This window comes from Sturnus vulgaris, chromosome 1 (assembly GCF_052056855.1).
Source record: "Sturnus vulgaris isolate bStuVul1 chromosome 1, bStuVul1.hap1, whole genome shotgun sequence".
NCBI classification, from domain to species: Eukaryota; Metazoa; Chordata; class Aves; order Passeriformes; family Sturnidae; genus Sturnus; species Sturnus vulgaris.
This window is the reverse complement of record NC_142243.1, coordinates 83,506,408-83,527,065: the sequence shown is the minus strand read 5'-3', so window position 1 is coordinate 83,527,065 and position 20,658 is coordinate 83,506,408. Positions and strand designations below refer to the sequence as shown.

Sequence of the window (20,658 nt, the reverse complement as noted above, 5' to 3'; positions counted from 1 at the left end):
CTGCGTGCACCTAGAGCACAGTCCCATAGGAGCAGCTGAGAGAGCTGGGGAGGTTTAGCCTGGAGTAAAGGAGTTTCAGGGGAGACCTTATCACTCCCTGCCACTACCTGATAGGCAAGTGTATGAAATAGGAGTTGGATTCTTTACCCAGGAAAAAAGTGATAGGACAAGAAGGAAAGTTCTCAAGTAGTGCCAGAGAAGGTTTAGATTAGATATTAGGAAAAATGTCTTCACTGAATTGGCTTTTAAGCTCTGGAACAGGATTGATGATGGCACCATCCCTGAAGATATTTAAAAGATATGTAGATGAGACACTGAGACATGTGCTTTAGTGGTGGACTTGGCAGTGCTGGGTCAACAGTTAGACTTGATGATCGTAAAGTTTTTTTCCAAGCCAAATTACTGTGATATTCTGTAGATTCAAGTCAAGTATTTGGAGTGTAGAGTGATTTTAGCTAATGGTAAACTCATGCTTTTACCAGCTATATGGTGATGAACAGCAAGGCTCAGTCACAGTCTCTGCACACTGACTTAATACTTCTGGGTCTATTGTTTGAAACATCTAGAAGTAGTGACAACATAATATCAACATAGTTATTTTCCTGGAAATGAAAAATGGTCTTGCTTCTCCTGGCAATAAAGTGGCAAGTTTTGAGGTCTTTGTCTGATAAACACCTAAACCTTTGGTGAATTTGAGATGTGGGGAAAGCCACTGAAGTAAGTGAAAGTTTAAAAAAGAAACAAGAAACTAGAACAGGTAAGAGTTTATCGTGCTCATGCTTGGCTGCATCACAGAAGTTTGCTATAGTCTATTGCATTACTGTGGCCCATAATGAGACTGAATGACAACTCCCAAATTGCAAAGTGATATGAAAGGGATCCAGCTAGGATTAGGAGAGGTGAATAGAAGGTTCCCAAAGTATTTTCAGGGAGTGGTTGGCTGCTCTACAGTAGCAGATGCAAAGTCTCTGTGTGGTTTTGAATTAAAGGACTGCAAAAAACTGATAGTTGTCTGCTGTCAGTGCAATATAGGCATCAATCAAACACCTGATGTTCCATTGCAAGGCTTTGCATACTCTACTGTAACTGTGCTGTAACTTATCTTGGTAAGTGCAAATTGCAAATTCCTCCTTTCACTTAAGTAATGGTTGAGATAAAGTTGTTGCAGATAAGGGTAGTTTCTGTACTCAGTTGCATTTTCTCTTGAGGGTGAAGGAAAAGAGTGCACATCTGCAAAGGAAGGAAAAAAATAAAAGAAATAATGCCAGCTGAGGCATTCCCATCACTTTATAGTACGTCAGTGGATTTGGATGGGATGGGTTAGTAAGAAAAAAAGTTAATTTCCATGATACTGAAATAGTATTCAGGAAAAGAATATACTATAGCATTTTGGTAATATTTCGAAGAGACACTAAGTACTTATTTATATTGCATACTCCCACAATAGAGTGAGTGCTTTGGTCCACTAGCTTTGTTTGTATGCAAATTAAATGTTACAAAAAAGACTCATGTGTTTAAAACCTGCATTTGAAACAAATGTTCTGTACTTTGGCAGGCAGATGATGAACATGATAGATTTTAGGGGAATACCTCTATTGCACTTTTTATGTGATTTGTAGCTCATTCTATAAGAAATAACTAAATTTTTTGAACCACTGCTAGCCCTGACTGAAACTGAAGCTAAAATTTAGATTCTTAAGAAAGTACTATAAAGTTTTTCTTATAATAAAGGTATAGGTAGTACACTAACATAGCCAAATGTCTTTTCTTGGTAGACTGGGATTTGGAAGAAAAAAGCATATTCTGTTTTGTATTTCTAGAACACACCTCTATCAAGTGGGCTTTTATGTTGAATTAAATGCCATAATATGTGTGAACTTTCACACAATCGTACATGAACATGTAGCTGACAGCAGGTTCGTGTATTGCTTTTCTAGATTTTACTGGACAGATTCACCTGCAATACTTGCCCAGTCTGAGGCCTGAATATTGAATGGAACTCTCAATCTGAATGTTAATATGTTGTCTCATAGGATTTCTTTTGGGCCCTTTGGAATGCTTCGAGGCTAGTAACTCTTAGTTTTGTGATTTCAGTTGCCATTTTAGAAAACCACATCTGATTTATTTTGGTTTTTATTAAGCATGATTAAGGAAGCATGATCTTCTCCTGTCTCTTCTGCACTGGGAAAAACTTTATAGTTTAGCAGATCACAGAAGGTGCTTTGAGAGTAAAATGAAGTGGTAAACCTCCTCTTCAGTCTGTTTTGTTTGTATTTTGTTGCCTGATGCAGTGAACACATAGTTTTCCTGTTCAATTACTGTGATTTTCTGTTAGATTTATTGCTGGTGAACTGGGTGTAAGCATGTTTATTATGTAGATGGGATACTGTCTCCATAGCAAGAATTCTAACAGTATTTCCATTTAAATTCTTCCTGCCAAAGAAATACGGCTGCTGTTTTATTTTCACACATGCACACACATACACATATATTTATATAAAATACATAAAATTATGTAGCTTGTAGTCACGTGAAGAGGTCAGACTGGAACACTACAGGAATTTAGACAAATACTTGCAAAGATTCTCTTCCATACTACATAGTGAAACTTGGTGCTTAGTGAATTTTTATCAAATAAGCACATAGAGTAGACAAAAACATTCAGTATTTCTTCTTCCTTAACTACTGTACCAGTTCTGCTTTTTGGTATTGAAATTTTGTATATCAAGCCTCAGGACTAGGAGGAAGCAGAAGAGACAGAAGACAAACAGAGGTTTAAAGAAAACCTGCAAAGAATTTACACGTCAACTTGATATGTAATAGGTGCAGAAAGGGCAAAACCCTTACAGTGTAGAAAAACCATGGAAGATAGGGGGAAGAAAATGTTGACTGAAATAAAAGGGACGGCTGTATGTGGGGAAAACAACATGGAAAGGAAAATGTGACCACTTTTTTACAGGGCAGGGACATATGAGTAGGTGGAGGCAGAGTAATATTTATGAGAATGTCTCATCCAGAATCCCAGCTGCATGTTTGCCAGACAAACCTTCTTTATTAATCACCTAACATACAGCTGTTGGATTACTTACTGTTACAATCACTTCCACATACTCACTTTGTAGAATGAATGCTTTACTGTGCTTAAGGTCAAAATTCATACCAAGCTCCAAACCCAATCCAGTTGGTTTCAGTATGTTCATTGAGACTTTTCAGTGCAATATTGATCATAGTGGGTGTTCTTGGATATATAACTTATGTATTCATATATATACAAAGGTGTACAGATACTTCAGCCCTCAAGAGTACCTGGAGCTGCTTTGTGTTTGCACTAGCAGATCTTTGAGCTTGGTGCTTGAGCTCTGACTATCCCAAAATACTACTCAGGAAGGTTATCCTGGCACTCCATGTAGTGCCATATGGATATGAAAACGTAGCTAAGACAGCAGACTGAAGCAGGTTGTCTTGTGATCATGTTTAGTTACAGTAAAAAATCTGTCCAAGAAACTAATCCTAAATCAAGCATTTATCCACAGATCTGCCTACCTGACCTATTCAAATGTCCCAAGAGATCCAAATTCTCTTTTCCACGCCTTTGCTGATGCTCTACTGATGCTTCTCTAGCCTGGTGAAGGCTGAGAGTGGAAAGATGGGGGAATTGTGATCCACTCACACAGGGAGGTGGTGGGAACATGAACATGCCAACAAACCCTGAAGGCAGCACCCCTGGAAGGAGAACAGGCTCTCTATTTCCTAATGCTTGTATTTTCCCTTGAGTCAGAGCAGAGGGAAGGGGAGAGTACTGCTGGCAGATTTCCTCCTGTGAATTTCACCAGCTTGTGCACTTGCACCCTGACCTGCACCAAGGAGGAGGGCAAGTCTTTGTGTTTGAAATGGCATGTTCTGTTCTAGCTGTTGCTGCTGTAAATAATGGGATGCCAAGTCAAAAGGAGCTTTCAATTGGTGCTGCTTAAGCGTTCTCCTTCATTAAAATTCTCTGAAGATGTGCAAGAACGCTAAAAAGGTGTGTTTTGTTAAACTGTACCTGGGAGAATTACATTTTGAGGTAGAGAAGGAGCCTAGAATAACTTTCATAAGACAAAATAAAAAAGGAATTAAAAAAAAAACCATCTGCCTCCGTGTTTTTGCAGACAATTTATTTGTATAGTTTCTACCTACAGTCTGTTGGACCCATCTGCTTCCCTCAGAGGCTGCCCTTTTTCTCACTCCTGAGGCTTACCTAGGCTTTTCTCCCTTGAGTATTAAAAATCCCCAGGTGCCTTAGCTACTTAGGAACTCCCAGCTTCTTTCATGGTCCCTTTTGTGTGCCCCCAGGCTGTGATCTGCAGGTGTCACCTTTGCAGTAGGAGCAGTTGTTCCAAAGCTGGAACCATCTTCCCCTTGCTTGCAAGGCTCACCTGACCCAGTGCTTTCTCCCCAGAGGACCAGAATGTGCACCCAGTTACACATCTGGAAGGTGCTATCATGCCCTCCCTTCTATACTGTAGACTTACTCTTTTCTACAGACTTCCAGAATTTATATAGGAGAATTCGAATACATGCTATAAGGATGGAAAAAAAAAACTGTTAGCTATTCATTGTGCAGATAGAAATAGCAAAAACTGCATTAATAACACAACAATGTCACAATCTGGATAAGTGTAAGTCAGAGGGTGAGGTTGTGGCACAGATTTGAGGGAATGGATGTTGTGTCAGGATGGCTAGACCTCAGTTGCTTCAAGCAGTCAGACATGTTAGAGTGTACTTTGGATGTAGACCCATGTGCCTTTCAGTTTTTGAGGAATTGTGTTTTAATAGGTCATTTTGTTGGGTTCTGCCCATGTTTCCAGTCTACAAGTGCAGCCATATCATCCTGATTACTTAGTGCATTAATGCTGTGATTGGTAGTGTCATGTGTGGATCACTAGATGAGAATATTTAGTGTTAAGAGCTCACGGATTTGGTAGTTAATATATTTATTAGCAGTGCTTAAAAGTCTAAAATCAATTAGTAGGAAAAAGTTAGAAAAACTGGTGAAGTTAAAATCAACTGGGCCTAGAGAAATTCACTCTGGAATACCTAGAAAACTGCCTGAAATAATGTAATAGGCATTAGTGCTTGTTGTTTCCAAACATCAGGAGACTGGATGAGATTCAGGAGGCCTGAAACTCAACATCTACTTCTCAAAAGTGGAGAAGGACTAGCTAAAGGAGGATTACAGGACAGCTAGTTTAACACAGTTCCCAGGAAAAATATTGAAACAAGTAGATCATTAAAACTGAACAGTGACAAAAGGAGAAAAGGTTAACACAGGTTAATTAATCATTAATCATCAAGTTTCCATTGATAAACCGCCTTTTTTTTTTTCTCTGACAAGATAACATCTCTTCTGGGAGGGGCAGAAAAGCAGTATCAAAGCTTTTAAAATAGTGTAGCTCAGTCTGTCTGGCCCTAACTTACTATGACAATGTAATATGAGACTACATTACCAAGAATGATAACTTGCTGAAAAAACATATTCAGTAACAGAAGTTATTAAGAGACTCAATGGATTGGAACACAGATGTAAAAATGAAAAAAAAAGGTATTTTTCTGTATTTGGATGCTACTAGTTCATGTTCTCAGTCAGCAAATCTACATGTTAGAAATTATGTTATTAAATTTGAAGTTAAAAGCATGAGAAGCTGGAAAAGGGGTTTGAGTTCATCAAAAGACACTGGATTACAGTTCGGAATTATCTTGGTGTATGGGAGACTTGTGCTTTAGGAAGGATATGAGTTTTATTAGTGAAAAATACAGAGCATGGTGTACTGGAAAGAATAATCAGCTGCATAAATACAGGGGTAATTACTGGCTGGGCAGCAGTTCCATAGAAGAGTTGTACAGATGACAGTAAATAACCTGAATTATGTCCCATTTTATTCAGTATTTGAAAAATTATGACCAAGTTATGCTTATCAACTGGAGAGAGAGCTCATAGAAGAGCAATGTTCTAGAAAAATAAGGGGACTAACTTCACATGGGAGAGATTGAAGAGACTGTGGTGAACCAGATGAGAGGAGTCTAAACAAGGGAGTCAGATAATGTTCCTGATGGAGAGAGGAGAGGGGAAAACACAGCTGGTGCAAAGAGGGAGAAAATGTCCTTTTTTTTCTTCTTCTTTTTTTGGGAGAGGTCTAAAGAGTTGCATGTTCCTGCTATTGATAAGGAATGTGTAAGGTAGCCTCCTGAGGCTTCTGCCCAGCCATGGATTCTTCCAATTTCACTGGACACGTCAAAGAAGGCACATTCTGAACAATGAAAACATTTAAGCAGTTAGAAGGACACTCACTGATCACGTTTTCCTCAACATTACTGTTCAAAATTATGTGCTTACTTTTTACTAAGCTATATATTCTCAATTTGCATTACTGACACTGGCTTTTAGGCAGCTGTTGCTTGTAACTTGTTCCATGTTTTCAGGTGACAGAAACAGAAGCACAGCCTTTTTCAAAGTATGAACTGAGGCCACAAGCATATAGTAGTTGACTGCAAGCTGGAGTTGTTAGCTCAGTGAAATTGTAGTGAATGTCATTCACTGTGCTTACTCAATAGAGAATTCACTGTAGTATGTAATTAACAAATTATTTAGTTATTGATTCCAGTGCTGATGTGACCCTATATGTTTTTGCCCCTACAGTAGTGCTTTTTTGTTGGTTGGCAGTGGAATTGTGTATTTCATGATCTTCTCTTTTGTTACAGGTTTTGGGCTGGATCCGAAATGGAGAGTCCATGTTAAATGCTGGGCTTATCACTGCTAGCTCTTTGCAGGAGGCAGAACAGTTACAGAGGGAACATGAGCAGTTTCAACATGCCATAGAGGTAAAAGCATCATTTTACTGACCATAGCTTTGTATTTACAGTTCTCTGTAAATAGCACTCTTGGATTCATGCTGCAGTATTTTCAGTTTAGGAAAAGCTGTTGAACTCATGGCAAAGAGACAAAAACACTTAATGAGAAGGTGGTTTTTGTTCTTATTTATTTTGAAGTTGCAATTCCAGGTGGACATCTTCTCAGTGCCTTTTGCATCTTTGTAAAGTAATAGCTGTTCACAGCAATTTTTCGGAAAATAGTGTTTTCATTTGTTATTCCTTTTGTAGAACATAACCTGTAATGCTAAATGTAAAAAAAAAAAAAAAAGAATAAATGAATCAGGAAGTGGCAGTTTTGTGTATTCTGAGGTCATCCTCTAATGCTTCCATTTTTATTTGAGAGTAGGTTTCACTGAATCTTGTGTATGGTGATGTGTCAATCCCCCTGCCATGGCTTCAAATTAAACTTATCAAGTTGGTCATATTGCTGCAAAAAAAAAATAGGCAGGTTTCTTAAGATTGAATGAAGAGTAATATTATTCAATTATATGCACTAATGAGTAACTTAGTGATAATATTAGCAACATTATGATTGTTTGGGTAGACTATTATCAGAAGTACTCTACCTTGCAGTAACTCTTTAATGTTCGTTTTCTGTTTGGTAGAGTTTTATGCTTCCTCTCTCTTTATTTTATTTTTTTTTTTAATTACAGTTTGCACTGTATGCACCTTCATTTTGAGAGCTTTGGTAATTTTCAAGTATAAAAATCATGAGACTTCTAGGTGTTTGTCAATTTAAGAATAAATTATGAGGAGGCTTAAAAAAAAATCTGTGTTTCCTAGGCCATTCTTTACACAGATATAATAAGACTTAGTATTTTTATATTACTTGTTTTTATGCAAGTATTCCTCTGCACAGAGAAATACAGTTAAAAAAATTTGCTTACAGTCAATAGACAGTTGTCTTTTTTGTTGGTCTGCATGCCTGCACCTTCCTTTGCTCACTACTGATATGCAAAAGACTGAAGTTAAAGCTGTAAAGATTGCCAAAATAAGATACATTTTTGTCATCTTCTTTTTTCTCACTGTGAAGTTAAAGAAAATCAAACTGAAATTCATAATTACAAAAACATGTAATGCAGCGTAGATATGTCACATGTGGCTTAATGCTAGACTGTTACTATTTGACAGTAATTTTTAGTCAATGGGTGTTTGTGCATGTATAGAAGTGTCATTGACACAGTGGAAATGTGAACCACTGAGGTGTCCAAGGAAATGAACTGAAGTGCTCCACTGAACTCCTGACTTTTCACCTCTTGTCAGAAAACACATCAAAGTGCCCTGCAGGTTCAGCAGAAGGCAGAGGCAATGCTGCAGGCTAATCATTATGATATGGATATGATCCGGGAATGTGCAGAGAAGGTCGCTTCCCACTGGCAACAGCTGATGCTGAAGATGGAGGACCGTCTCAAGCTTGTGAATGCCTCTGTTGCCTTCTATAAAACTTCTGAACAGGTACAGAAATGCTACATGATCTGTGATATGCCTTGGTTAATTCCTCAGTGTGGCATAGAACAGCATTACTTGAAAAATGGTTGATGAGGTTTGGTTGTATTTACTCATTTTCTGGTTTTTTTGTGGGAGTCAGATAAAAATCAGCTTAATCTATTTGTCCACAGAAAAGCTTGGGGAGAGGTTGGCAAGGTTACTTCCTCTGCAGTCATAGCTTAAGCCCATCCAGAACTATGCAGTCACAGAGGCAGAGAAAGATGAACAATTTTAGGGACAGCCTCTGAACAATTCCACATAAGCAGACCAGTGCTTGCAAACCTACAGCCAAAGTTTGTTGCCTTAAGTCCCAGTCAAAACATGTCAGAAGCTAGGAGGTATATGTAAGTGTAGATTGGTTTTGAGGCCTGAATTTTGATTTTTTTGTCTTACTGAATGGGTCTCCCTTTTCCTGAAAGGTGTGCAGTGTGCTGGAAAGCCTGGAGCAAGAATATAAGCGAGAGGAAGATTGGTGTGGGGGAGCAGACAAACTGGGTCCCAACTCTGAAACAGATCATGTTACTCCCATGATAAGCAAACACCTGGAGCAGAAGGAAGCCTTTCTAAAGGTAAGGTTGGGGATTTTTTGCCATCTCCTGTATCTTGGGAAGCATGCAGGCAAAGAGTTCTTACAGTGCTGACGTGGCTGTGGAAAGCAGCAGTGCCTGTTCCAAACTACAGGTATGTCCCCAACTGCAAAGATGTGGGAAGTGGTGTGTTAACTGCTTCTGACAGTGATTAAGAGAATACCACCAAGTGCATAAAAAGGTAGCCAGTTTTATAAATACTTTTCCTGTTGAATTTAAGTAGATGTCAGATCTCCCAGTGTGACTGAAGAGGAATTGGAAGGCACTGCTTTGAGCAACTATCACTGTAAAAAATGCTTAAAGGCTGCTGCTTTGGAAGAGAAGTGAAAGTCACACAGTGCCGTTGCTGCCTGTGCATCAGAGCAGTTCTCAGATGTACTGGGACTACAGAGGAATAGGAAGGAGGAAATTGCTAGACAGGCATCTGGGAGTAGTTGAGTTTTGTGTAGTAGTCTTCAGATAAATGAAAGATTTTTCTTCCCAGCTAATGTCCTAGTGAAGAAGGTTATTGATCATACTGAATTAAATGTGTAGCATGTGCTTGCCGAGCAGTGTAACTAACTCTGTTATTAAAGGCATTTTCCAGCATCACCATGAACGGCTACTAACAGAATAAAACTTTTGTTAAAAACCTTTTTGTTCTCATTATGCAGATTACAACATTTAAAAACATAACTCAACATATTAACAGAACTCAAAGTACACAGTCTAATCGATCCTTCTGCAGCTGGCATGAATTATTAATCTGTGTTTTAAAATTGTATGGGAAATTACTTTGTGTCTTTGTTACTGTATCAAACCATTCTACCTTTATCTAACCTTTTAAAGTAGCCTTCCGTAATTTGCATGTTAAAAATGAGGCTGACAGCCCATATATAGTATTTGTTGTATGTTAAGATGAGCACAACAGCTGAGCTGAGTGCTTGCAGTATAGTGGCAAAGACTGAAAGCTCTCAAGGTCTTGCCGTAGTATTTTAAGAGCAGGTATTACTATTTTAGCGCTTTTGGTTTCATTTCAGCAGAGCATTCACTTTTTCTTTAAAGTACTAATGGATGTTTTGGAATGTGCAAGTGGGTACATAAGCATTTGTACTGTTTACACAGTAAGCAACTTCAGGTGACACATGGCACATACACTACACAAACTTCTCTGTGACCTCTGAATCATGCTGAAAGCCCTAGAGCAGGTAATTGCTTTTCAGGTTCTTCAGAAAAGAGGAATAGCATTTTATTTGGGGTTGTCTATCTGCTTTATTTTTTTCTCTCCCAGGTAAGGCGTAACTGCTATTTGGCAAAATACCTGTTTTAATAGTTAGGTTGACATGGCTTACTTGTAGAAAAGATTTAACATGCAGTGTTTTCCAAAACTGAAGAGGCTGGCAAATGTACAAGAAGGGGGTTAGGAAGATCTTTAATCACTTCTGCAAGTGTATTTGTGCATCTTCAAATAAAGCTGTACCTCTGACTCTCTAGGCCTGCACACTGGCTCGGAGGAATGCTGATGTCTTCCTGAAATACTTGCACAGGAACAGTGTCAACATGCCAGGGATGGTGACACACATCAAAGCACCTGAACAACAAGTGAAAAGTAAGGCGATTCTTTTTCTCTTTCTTCTCACAAGAATGTGATTATCATCATGTGCTGTGGTATGTGTGGTGATGGAGTAGTGAAGCCTGCCCAAGTGGAGAGTTCTGTCAGGCTTAACAGGAAACAAATTGCTTGCATACTTTGAAAGAGCTGACAGTCTTCAAAGTCTCTTATACTCAAATGAAGTTACTTGGAATTATTTTATCTGCTACTTATACCTAATCTTCTTTCTATTTGAGTCTAAAATGTGCTACTTTTGTTGAGACAATGAGGTAGTAAACTTCCACATGATAATGTTTGGTCTCAAGCCAAATGGGAACTGATCAGTGTAAGCTTATTTAGTGTGTTGGTGTCATACATTCCACAAGTTCCCTGGGAGTGCCTGAGTGATATGAGATTATTGCTTGTATGATGTCCTTGAACGCTTCAGATAGTTTGAACCAGTGTTGAGGAACTTCATGAAGTATGGGGTAACTTACATCTGGATGTGTAGACAGGTAATAGCTGAGGTGAAGCTGGAAAAAGCTACTACATGAGGCTTGGCTTTTGCTAAAATTAATAATACACAGTACAGCTTTAAGGTGTGATAAGCACTCTAGGGAAGGGAGAGAGACCGACCTGTAGGGCTTTGAGGGACAAAAGTGCAAAAATAGGGTATGCATAACTGATGGGTATGGTAGCAGAACAGAGATCAGAGAGATTCAGAAGTAAATATTGCATTTTAATAATTTAATTGCCAATCATATTCCGCTCTGTGCATTTTGAAGCTGTGACTGAACACTCTGGCCATGCTACAGTGTCAGAATCAGAGAAGTGTAATTTCTAATTAAATGCTGTTTGCACGTACCCAAAGGGGAGGTTTTCATATGATGTAGCCAGACTCAAGGGGAACATGGCAGTAAGTCCAGAGAAAAAGTTGCAGCAAGGAAAATTCTGAATGGGAGAAAGTGTTACAGCAAGATAGATTAGAGCAGGTAGCCCAGAGAGGTAGTAGGATCTGTACCCCTAAGAATTTTTAAAACTTAGGTGAACAAGCTGCTGAAAAACTTTGAAATTAGTCCTGCTTTGAAGAGGGGATTGAAACAGATGGCCTCCAGAGGTCACTTCCGCTCTAATTTACTTGATGACTCTATTAGAAAAGGACATGTTCACTGCTTCACTGTAACTACAATGGGAAAACAGTTCATGTTGAATTTATCCAGGAAATTTACTCAGGTAACTCAAATCAAAGTCTGACAGTACTCAAGTTGAAGATCCTCCTGTATTGAACTTTTTTATGTTGGAAAGAAATAGGATATTGGCCATATTTTCACTCCTAAGGAAATAAATGGACTGTGACAGTTGAAACTTTGAGTGTTTAGAGCTACAACAAAGGGTTTTTTTTCCTCTCTTCTCAACGTTTATAGAACTGTACAAAACAAAATCTCAACACAAATGTCAACAGTATCAATAACTGAACTGACATTTGTCATTTAGCTCTTCTTTCAGTAAGAGACAAAGGAAACAGAGCAGAGGCAAGAAAGAGGTTGTAGCTACCACACTTACTGAGTATTAGACAAAATTTTTTAACATTCACTTTTGAAATCTGTATAGGAACAATCATTCTGAGAAAGGTAAATGTGCTCATACGAAAAAAAGGATAGAAGAATTTCTACTAATAACCTTAAGAATAATAATTCCATGTCAGAACCATAGTGTTATGCATGTTCTGCGTATATATAAAATTCTGGATGAGTGATACATGTTTAAAAAGCAACAAAAAACCAGCAGAAATCCCCAAGCTGAAAAAAATAACCTGGTGCTCTAATACTTTTCCCCCCATAAACCATGTAATATATGCTACTGAAAATTAAACATGAATTAAGATAGAACTAGTGGGGACTCCTTCCTGTTAGGTCTTAGTGGTATGGAGGAAGCTGACCAAATGATAGAAAAGTTCACTCTGTTCTTCATGTTCTCCTTTCACCTCTTTTCTGAATCGACAAAAACATTGAGTGTTTATTTTAATGAAAGAGAGGTTACATATATTCTAATAGAGCATTACAACTCAGAGGTATGCTTGAAACTGGTAGTCTTAAGAACTTCAGTAATCCTTGAGTTTCTGCAGAACTGCTGAATATTTTTCAAAAACTTCATTCAGTGGTGTACTTGATCCTTGTTCCCAGATGCAGATTAAGTTATCTGGAAAAATTATGTTTTAATGTGATGTCTTATTCTAGGCAAAGTTTAGCTAAGTACATGCTTCATGGGGAACAGGAATTACGGTGGTACTGAACTCTGAGAGGTGCCCTTATGTCCCTGCATACCTGCGTATATAATTTCTTTGATATGCAGTTAAGGGTACCCAAATATTGTCTCATTTAGGAAGGAATTGTGGCCTAAAACTGTGCTGTGACTGGTGGATTGAGTTGGTGACAATTGCTGTAAGCTTAGAAATGAGAGCATCTTCATCTTTGTTTTAGCTGCTAAGTCTGTGTGTATCTGTGTTACGTGTCTCTGCTGTACAGACTGCGACTGAGCGTGGTTCAGGAACTTGTCTAATGGTTGCATTATTATATTTTATAGATATTATATATTTTTATATTTTTAGATAGGTTGATAGAAGGGACCAGGATGCATAGAGACGGCTGAGAGCTCTCTGACCCTGGAGAAGAAGCTAAAAGTTTAGGGAACAATCCTAACAAATGTCAGAATCAAAATAAATGACAACAACAGGGATTGTATTTCAGGTGGTTTGAGATACAGAGATGCTTTTCCAAACTTAGTATTAAATATTGATGTTCTATAACTTCCTTAGAATAGTTTATAGAATATTTTTTCTCCTTTTTGTCAGTCCAAGAAATTAATGGCACTAACACTAACAGTGTCCAGCCAAATATCTCTCACTGCCTTGCCATCTGTATCATGTCCTGACAGAACAAATGCTGTTCCAATTTGCTAAATTCACCTCGCTTGCTCTTTGTCAGAGCTACTTTGCTTGCGTCGCTATCAAGATGTCTCTTTCTGTATGGTGTGTCCAGTTGGGTGTGCTGCATTCTGTAATGGTAATTGTGTCCCACCCACTCCACCTCCCTGCCTCCCGAAATCTGGCATTTACTCTGAGCAAGTGTTTTGGAGGTGAGATAAGGCAGAAGTAAAACTGAGAAAGCAGGAGAGGCTCACAGCAGATCAGCTCATAGCTTGGCTAAGGGATGGATCAGCTGAGGCATATTTGAGGGAAGCCTGACCAGCAAAAAATAAAACCTTGGCCACAGTGACCACATTCCAACCAAAAGCAAATTCTGGGCAATCTCAGCACCCTGTGGCAAGTGGGAATATGGTGCTTGTAGGCAGGAGGATGTTGGCAGTGATGCAGACAGGTTTCATAATCCTAAGGGAGTCTGTGACAAGTGGTTGTGTTTGGTCCCAGATCTTTGATGAGGTAGACAAAGATGCATTTTCTCTCAGGCTTCCTGTTATTTGGGCTTCTCTGTCAAACTGTTTCTTGGAGTTGTTAGCTTTTGCCATGTAAAACACAGTGAACCTGCACAGTAGGAGAGAAGAATGCAGAGACCTTAAGATTCCTAGCGCCTGATAGTCTCCACTCATAATTACGGATTATGGAAAATAGCCAGCTCTGGGTAGAAGTAGAAAAGCAAGTAAGTGTTGGTGTAAAGAATAAGCCTTTTTTGTGGTCTCTTCTGCTTCTACTGGACCTCCTTTTTGGCTCTATGCAATCCCAACAGAACCACCTGGAGGAGACATTGAGTGTCTTCAGGGTCTCAGTGTCCCTCTGGGTTTGCAGTAGCTACCAAGTCAAGTAGGGATGCTCTGGAAGCAGCAGTGGGTAAAGTGAGCTTCACAGGAAACTGCTAGAATTTCTTTGTTGGATGGAAAAACCATAAGCATTAAAGAAACATAGTTCAGATAAGGTCTTGTGCATATTGTAAGCACAAGGTCTTTGCTAGGAAGAATTTAAAATGTTGGACATGTGGTATTTGGATGTGAGTTTTCTGATACTCAGGAATAACAAATTGTGGAGTTAATTATTTGATCACCTGGAAGTTCTGTCAAGGTTCAGTGAACATTCATATTTAACAAGTAAGCTTACTCAATTATATACTGTTGGGTTTGATTTTTTTTTCAATAGTGAATTACAAAATTAGTAATTGCCCATTTTTATTACTTGGGTTTCTGTACATATAATGTTTGCTTATGCTGCATTTGATCTTGTGGTGACTTGAGTTTGTAAATTTGTTTATCTTTATTAAAACATTAAAATACTTTTTAGAAGACTGATACATTAAAAATTTGGTTTTTGTACTTCAAGTAATAGAATATGTTAAGCATGTTGTGATTACTTTGGCATGCTCATTCTTTCTGAGGAAACCCTATCAAGTGCCATGCCATCTTTACCAGCCTGCATTTTCAGTCCTGCTATAAGCAGTGGCTGTCCCCACGTGGCAAATATTTGAGAGGAAAAAAGGTGTCAGTGGTAAGTTTTAATTGCATGTCTAGTTTCTTTAACCAGCAGTTCTGTAAATAATGAAAAAGGAACATTCTGTGTTTCATTAATGTCAGGAAAAAAGCAAAGCAAAGACTAACAGAAATAGTAAGTGTATAGTAAATTCTACAATGCAAAGTACTTAATTCTCCTGATTTTAGTGTGATATTTTAAATTTGGTTGTCATAAGCTCTCATTTCATTTCTTCAGATATCTTGAATGAACTCTTCCAGAGGGAGAACCGTGTGCTGCATTATTGGACCATGCGTAAAAGACGTCTTGATCAATGCCAACAGTATGTGGTGTTTGAAAGAAGTGCCAAGCAGGTGAGGGTTTCATATGAAAATCCTATTTGGTGTGACTGAGGGTTGACATACACTGTCTTCTCACAGTAACAAATTTGTCATTGCCTTCAATATTTCAAATGGCTAAAACATCAGAAGGATAAAAGTAGCAAATTAAATTCTTTGCCTTCCCTTTAATACAGAACAATTAAATTCGGTGAGGCAATGTGTCTGTAACTGTTGTAACTTAAAGGTGATGTTTTGCTTCTGCCAGTTTCGTCTGGTGCTGGCAAATCTAATTTCTGCAAGCTTGTGTTTGACAAATTGTTATGCTTGTTAACTTTTACACACACACCTAATTTGTCTGGGGAAATTACAGGCAGCAGTGTTTTTCTCAGATGTTGGAGGAAAAATATCTAATTAAGTTGATTGGCAGTTCTAGAAATCTGACAAGTTGGATAACTCATTAAACAATAATAACTGAATTACTTTGGTTTTTCAATTCTTTATGTAGTTGGTTTCATGGTTTCCTGCGTGATAGATCCACTTCTTGGTATTTTGTTAAGACTAACAGTCTGGAAAGAACTATTAAGTAACTACCACACACACACACACACACAAAAAAATCTCCTTCACTAATCAAAACACATGCCTTAAAAAGTAGGGGGTTCAAGGCAGAAGTGGTAAGTAGCTTGATCTGTGATGGGTTTTGTTTTGCTTTTTTTTTTTTTACACTGGTTATAAGACAAAGAAAGGAAGCTATCTGTTCCTGTTCTGCTGGAAAGGATACAATGTCCACAGTGTAAAATATAGTCAGATCCTCTTAAAAGAGCTCAAAACCCTAATTTTTTATTTCTTTTTGACAGCTAATTCAGACAAAAGTTTAAATACGATTGGTCTGGTTTGCTCTCTTGAAAGAAGTCTCAAGTCAGCCTTTCATACTATCACAAAGAAATTAATGCTAGATGTATCTTAGAGTGAATTTGAAGTCTGATACTTCTTTAAAACAACACCACCATCCATTTCCTGCTCCCCTGCCATCACCTCATCACCCCACTTCTGGATAACTTTAATTTAAACCTCTGACAACCACATGATCTACTTCTCTTTGTATAGAGATTACTAACAGTCAAACACTGGAGATAAAGATCTGTCAGCATTTTCATTGTAAATCCCATTTTTCAGCAATCACCAGTTCAGTCATCAAAAAGCAAAGCAAACCAAACTATATATGGGACTCCACAGTGATTAGCCAAAAATATGGAAATGTTGCTCTCTTCAGTTAGATGTCTTTTTGGAATTTGGAAGAACCTGTTCTTTGTGCTTTCAAAACTTGATGCCTTTGTGATGGAAAAGATATCATAGTAGTTTACAAGCAAAATGGTAGATTCACAAAGTCTTTTGGAGTTAAGGGTTTACCTGATCCCTAAAATGCTTTCTCCAGTTCTTGTAGTGATACTTCAGGTGAAATGTAAGCTGATCTAAACTGTAGGAATTAAGATAAAGTTGAACTTTCTGTCATACTGTGCCTCCAGAGAGCTGCCAGCAAGTTATGAAAAGACAACGTTTCATTCTTATGTCAGGGGAATTGGAACTACATGATTTTTAAGATCTCTTCCAACCCAAACCACTCTGTGATTTGGGGAGGGAAAGCTTTTTGTTCATAATTCATTCCACCATTGTGTAGTAATACCACTGAAAAAAGGCAGAGGTTAAAAAGTTAAAAGTGAGTATTAAATGTTGTTGGTAATATCAGTGGTAGGCATGCTGTGCCTGTCCATATCAGTCTGCACTTGCGAAGATTGACATTAGAATGACAGCACGTGTCATAGAGGTGGTTGGTTGAAATGTTGCTTTTTTGACAGAAGTCCAAGAGTTGTCAGCTTGTTTCTTGTTTCCATCAGCAGCTTTTAAAAGTATAGGCCCATCTCATCAGGCTTGCATCTGCACTAGTATGTGACTCACTTCAGGTTTTGCACCAAGAAGGAAAAGCATTTGAAGTGGAAGTAAGGGAATCAACGTTGTTTCATGACAGCTTTGATGTGCTTAAATCATTGGTGGAATTGATGAATTATAATACAGACAGTGCCTTTCCTGATTCAGTGTAAGGTTATGTGTGTGAAACATACATATCTACTGTCCACCAAGATAAATCTTTTCCTGTTCCTGCTAGTGTGGATAGATAACGCTCATAATTTCAGTTTTTTCCTTTTAAGGGAAGAGTGAGAACCCATTATCTTACTTTTTCTCTTGGGGCATTAAGTTTTTGTCTAGTGTTCGGTGCATTTACTGAAGATATAGAAAATGCACATGCATTCAGTAATAAGGTGGTTCTAAGCAAGCTGCATAAAAGTCTTTGAACATCTGCTATTGGCTTTGTCAGAAATGAGAAGTTTCTAAGCTCCCGTCCCTCTGCCTGCTGCTGTAGGAAGCCTGTATTGAGAGCTGCAGAACAGTTGTCAATTAGATTTTTACTGTTATGCAGCACTTGGAGACGATTCTTGCTTTTTCCAGGAGCCAGAGATTGCTCACAACCACTGAGTTATGCTTAAAAGGGCAGCAGGTAATGTGGGTAAAGCACAGATAATTGCATGTATCAGCATTTTTTCATAATAGCAAGCAAATGAAGTGTCAAGATGTGGAAGAGAAACAATCTTAGTTTCCAGTTCTTCGTTCATATTTTTTCTACTTATACATACATGAATTGGTTTAACTGAGACATCTGAATGTTCCTTGTCTGCTGCAGGTTTAATTTCTAGGAGGACAGACCACACTTTGTGAGGCTGGAATACATGTCAGCAAAAGAGTGAAGTGATAGTTAAATCTTACATGCTTGGAAAGTTTAACCTACAGGCTTGGTGATCTTAATGTACATTTTTACAAGTTGGAATGTGTATATTTCTGAGTATAGCTGTCTCATGTGGCACCAAAAATGTGATTTTTTTTTTTTTTTTCCCTCCTCGGCTGGAGAGTATACTACCAAAACTGTGAACACGGTTAGCTAGAACCTTTCAGTAGTGGACTGCTGTAGTCCTGCAGTAGTGAAGTGTTTGGTTTCATACATAATTTTTAATTCTCTAAGCATTGCTTCACAGACTAAGTGAATTATTTCAGAGTTATGAATCTTTTGATATTGTAGAGGTATTAGATGATTGCCACAAGTGACATAGAGCAAAATTCACCTGTGGTCAAACTGTGTGTTTGTTTGATGTGTACTTATGGTTCCTATTGATAAAAATATATTGCCTTTCTCTTACTTTTCTTCATTATTGCTTTATTTAGGCTCTGGAATGGATTCATGACAATGGAGAGTTTTATTTATCCACACATACTTCCACTGGTTCCAGTATCCAGCACACTCAAGAGTTGTTAAAAGAACATGAAGAATTTCAGATCACAGCAAAGGTAAAATAAATTTTTTAAATTATCACAAAATCACGAAATACTTGGAGTTGGAAGAAGCCTCTGGAGATCAGTTAGTCAAATCGCCCTGCCAAGGCAAGGTCCCCAAAAGCAGATTACACAGGGATGTGTCCAGGTGGGTTTTGAATGTCTTCACAGAGGGAGACTCCATGGCATCCCTGGGCAGCCTGTCAGTGCTCTGCCACCCTCAATGCAAAGATGATCTTGTTCAGTTGAGATAGAACTTGCTGTGTTTTAATTCATGGCCATCAGTCCTTGTCCTGTCACTGGGCATCACTAAAGAGTCTGGCACTATCCTTCTGACTGCAGGCTCATGCTCGTCCACCAAGACTCCCAGCTCCTTCTCCACAAAGCCTAGTAGATCAGCACCCAACCCATGCTGGTACTTGCAGTTATTCTCTCCAGGTTGCAGGACGCTGTATTTACCCTTGTTGAGCTTCATTAGATTTCTCTGCCCAATTCTCCAGCCTATCAATGTCCCACTGAGGTAGCACAGCCAGTCCTCCCCGTTTCGTATCATCAAAAAACTTGCTGAAAGTGCATTCTATTCCTTTGTCCAGGTTGTTGATAAACAAGTTGAATAGAAGTTGAATTACATAAGATTTGAAACAAAATAAAACAACTGAATTCCCCCTGCCCATCAAAAAATCCCCCAAGGATGTGTCCATCAAGATTTGTTTACTTGCAGTGGCTTTCTGTCTGTATTTCTGCTGACAGTAGAATAAACCAGAAGATAACCAGCAGATATTCATAGTTACTGGAACTTCATGAGCCCTGTGTGCTGTTGATTTCTCATGACAAAATCATGGTGCAGTAGCTTAAAAGTATTTTCAATACATTTCAGGGCCTTTGATTTCCACTTCCATATCTTCATGGTTGTGAATTACTGAATGTTCATTTAGGATATAAAATTGAACAAGCTGTATTATTATTCTGCTTATTAATTAGAAGATAGTAAAAATATTAACACTTTATTTGTTAGGTAACTCATTTTATTAAAGTATTCTGTGCTTCTACTGTAGATTTTTTCAGTCAGGCAGCAGAATGTAATTCTGCATCTCTGCACGCCTTTACAGAGATGCAGATGTCATTCCTGAGGCATACGAGTTTTCACATGTGAAAGACAGACAACCATTGCATGACTGAAGTCCCTGAGTTTTTAGCCTTGTCTGTCTCTGTTTTGTTTTACCACCTGTTCAAACTGTCACCTCTTTCTCCCTCTGGCTCATCAACCTTCATTGAGAAATAATAGAGCCCAGGAAAGTAAGCAAGTGTGCTTTTGTCTGAAGGATCACCTCAGAAGAGACTTGGAGATGGAGATGGTCAGGGGACATGGGGAAGGAAGAAAAGAAAATCCAGAAAGAACAGAGATCACTTTAGGTGTTCAAATCTGGATTTTCTTCTGCCTGATCTTTGCTCCAGATTTGATTTGCTGGATTCCTTCCAGTATGCAGAGCAGCACTGTTCCTCCTTATTTCCTTTGTCAGCCTGCAGATGATATTGGTGCCCTTTTTGAAAGGATGTTGTTTGTATCACTCCCTTGGCATTTTGCTACCTCTTGGGAGGATATGCTAGCCCTTGCTGATTCCCATTAGGGAAAAAAAATAATTTAAGAGAGGACAAATTTGATTTTTTCAATAATGTAAGAGGCAAGTTTTTATTGACTATTTTGCTTAACTCCCTGCTAGCAAGGGCCCTGACAGTACACTTCACTCATGACAGAGAGAGATGTATAAACTCATCCATTGTGGATGATTTATGATTTACATGAAAGAAAGTGAATAATCTTAGGCAGCTTGTCATTTGGGAAAAGCACTTACAGATTTGGTGGTAACTACTTCTTTCTGTTAGTTTCTCTCAAACAACTCTGTGCCAACAAAGCATAGTATAGAAAAG

General features: G+C 38.4%; 1 protein-coding gene across 1 annotated transcript in view; it reads left to right on the top strand.

Moving 5' to 3' along the window:
* TRIO (trio Rho guanine nucleotide exchange factor) overlaps positions 1-20,658 on the top strand; it is a 243,123-nt gene that overhangs the window by 131,306 nt on the left and 91,159 nt on the right. The window contains exons 16-21 of the mRNA XM_014872340.2: positions 6,739-6,858; positions 8,173-8,364; positions 8,817-8,966; positions 10,458-10,572; positions 15,266-15,381; positions 18,622-18,744. Coding sequence (XP_014727826.1) covers positions 6,739-6,858; positions 8,173-8,364; positions 8,817-8,966; positions 10,458-10,572; positions 15,266-15,381; positions 18,622-18,744 — 816 coding nt within the window. The remainder of the gene's footprint in view (positions 1-6,738; positions 6,859-8,172; positions 8,365-8,816; positions 8,967-10,457; positions 10,573-15,265; positions 15,382-18,621; positions 18,745-20,658) is intronic.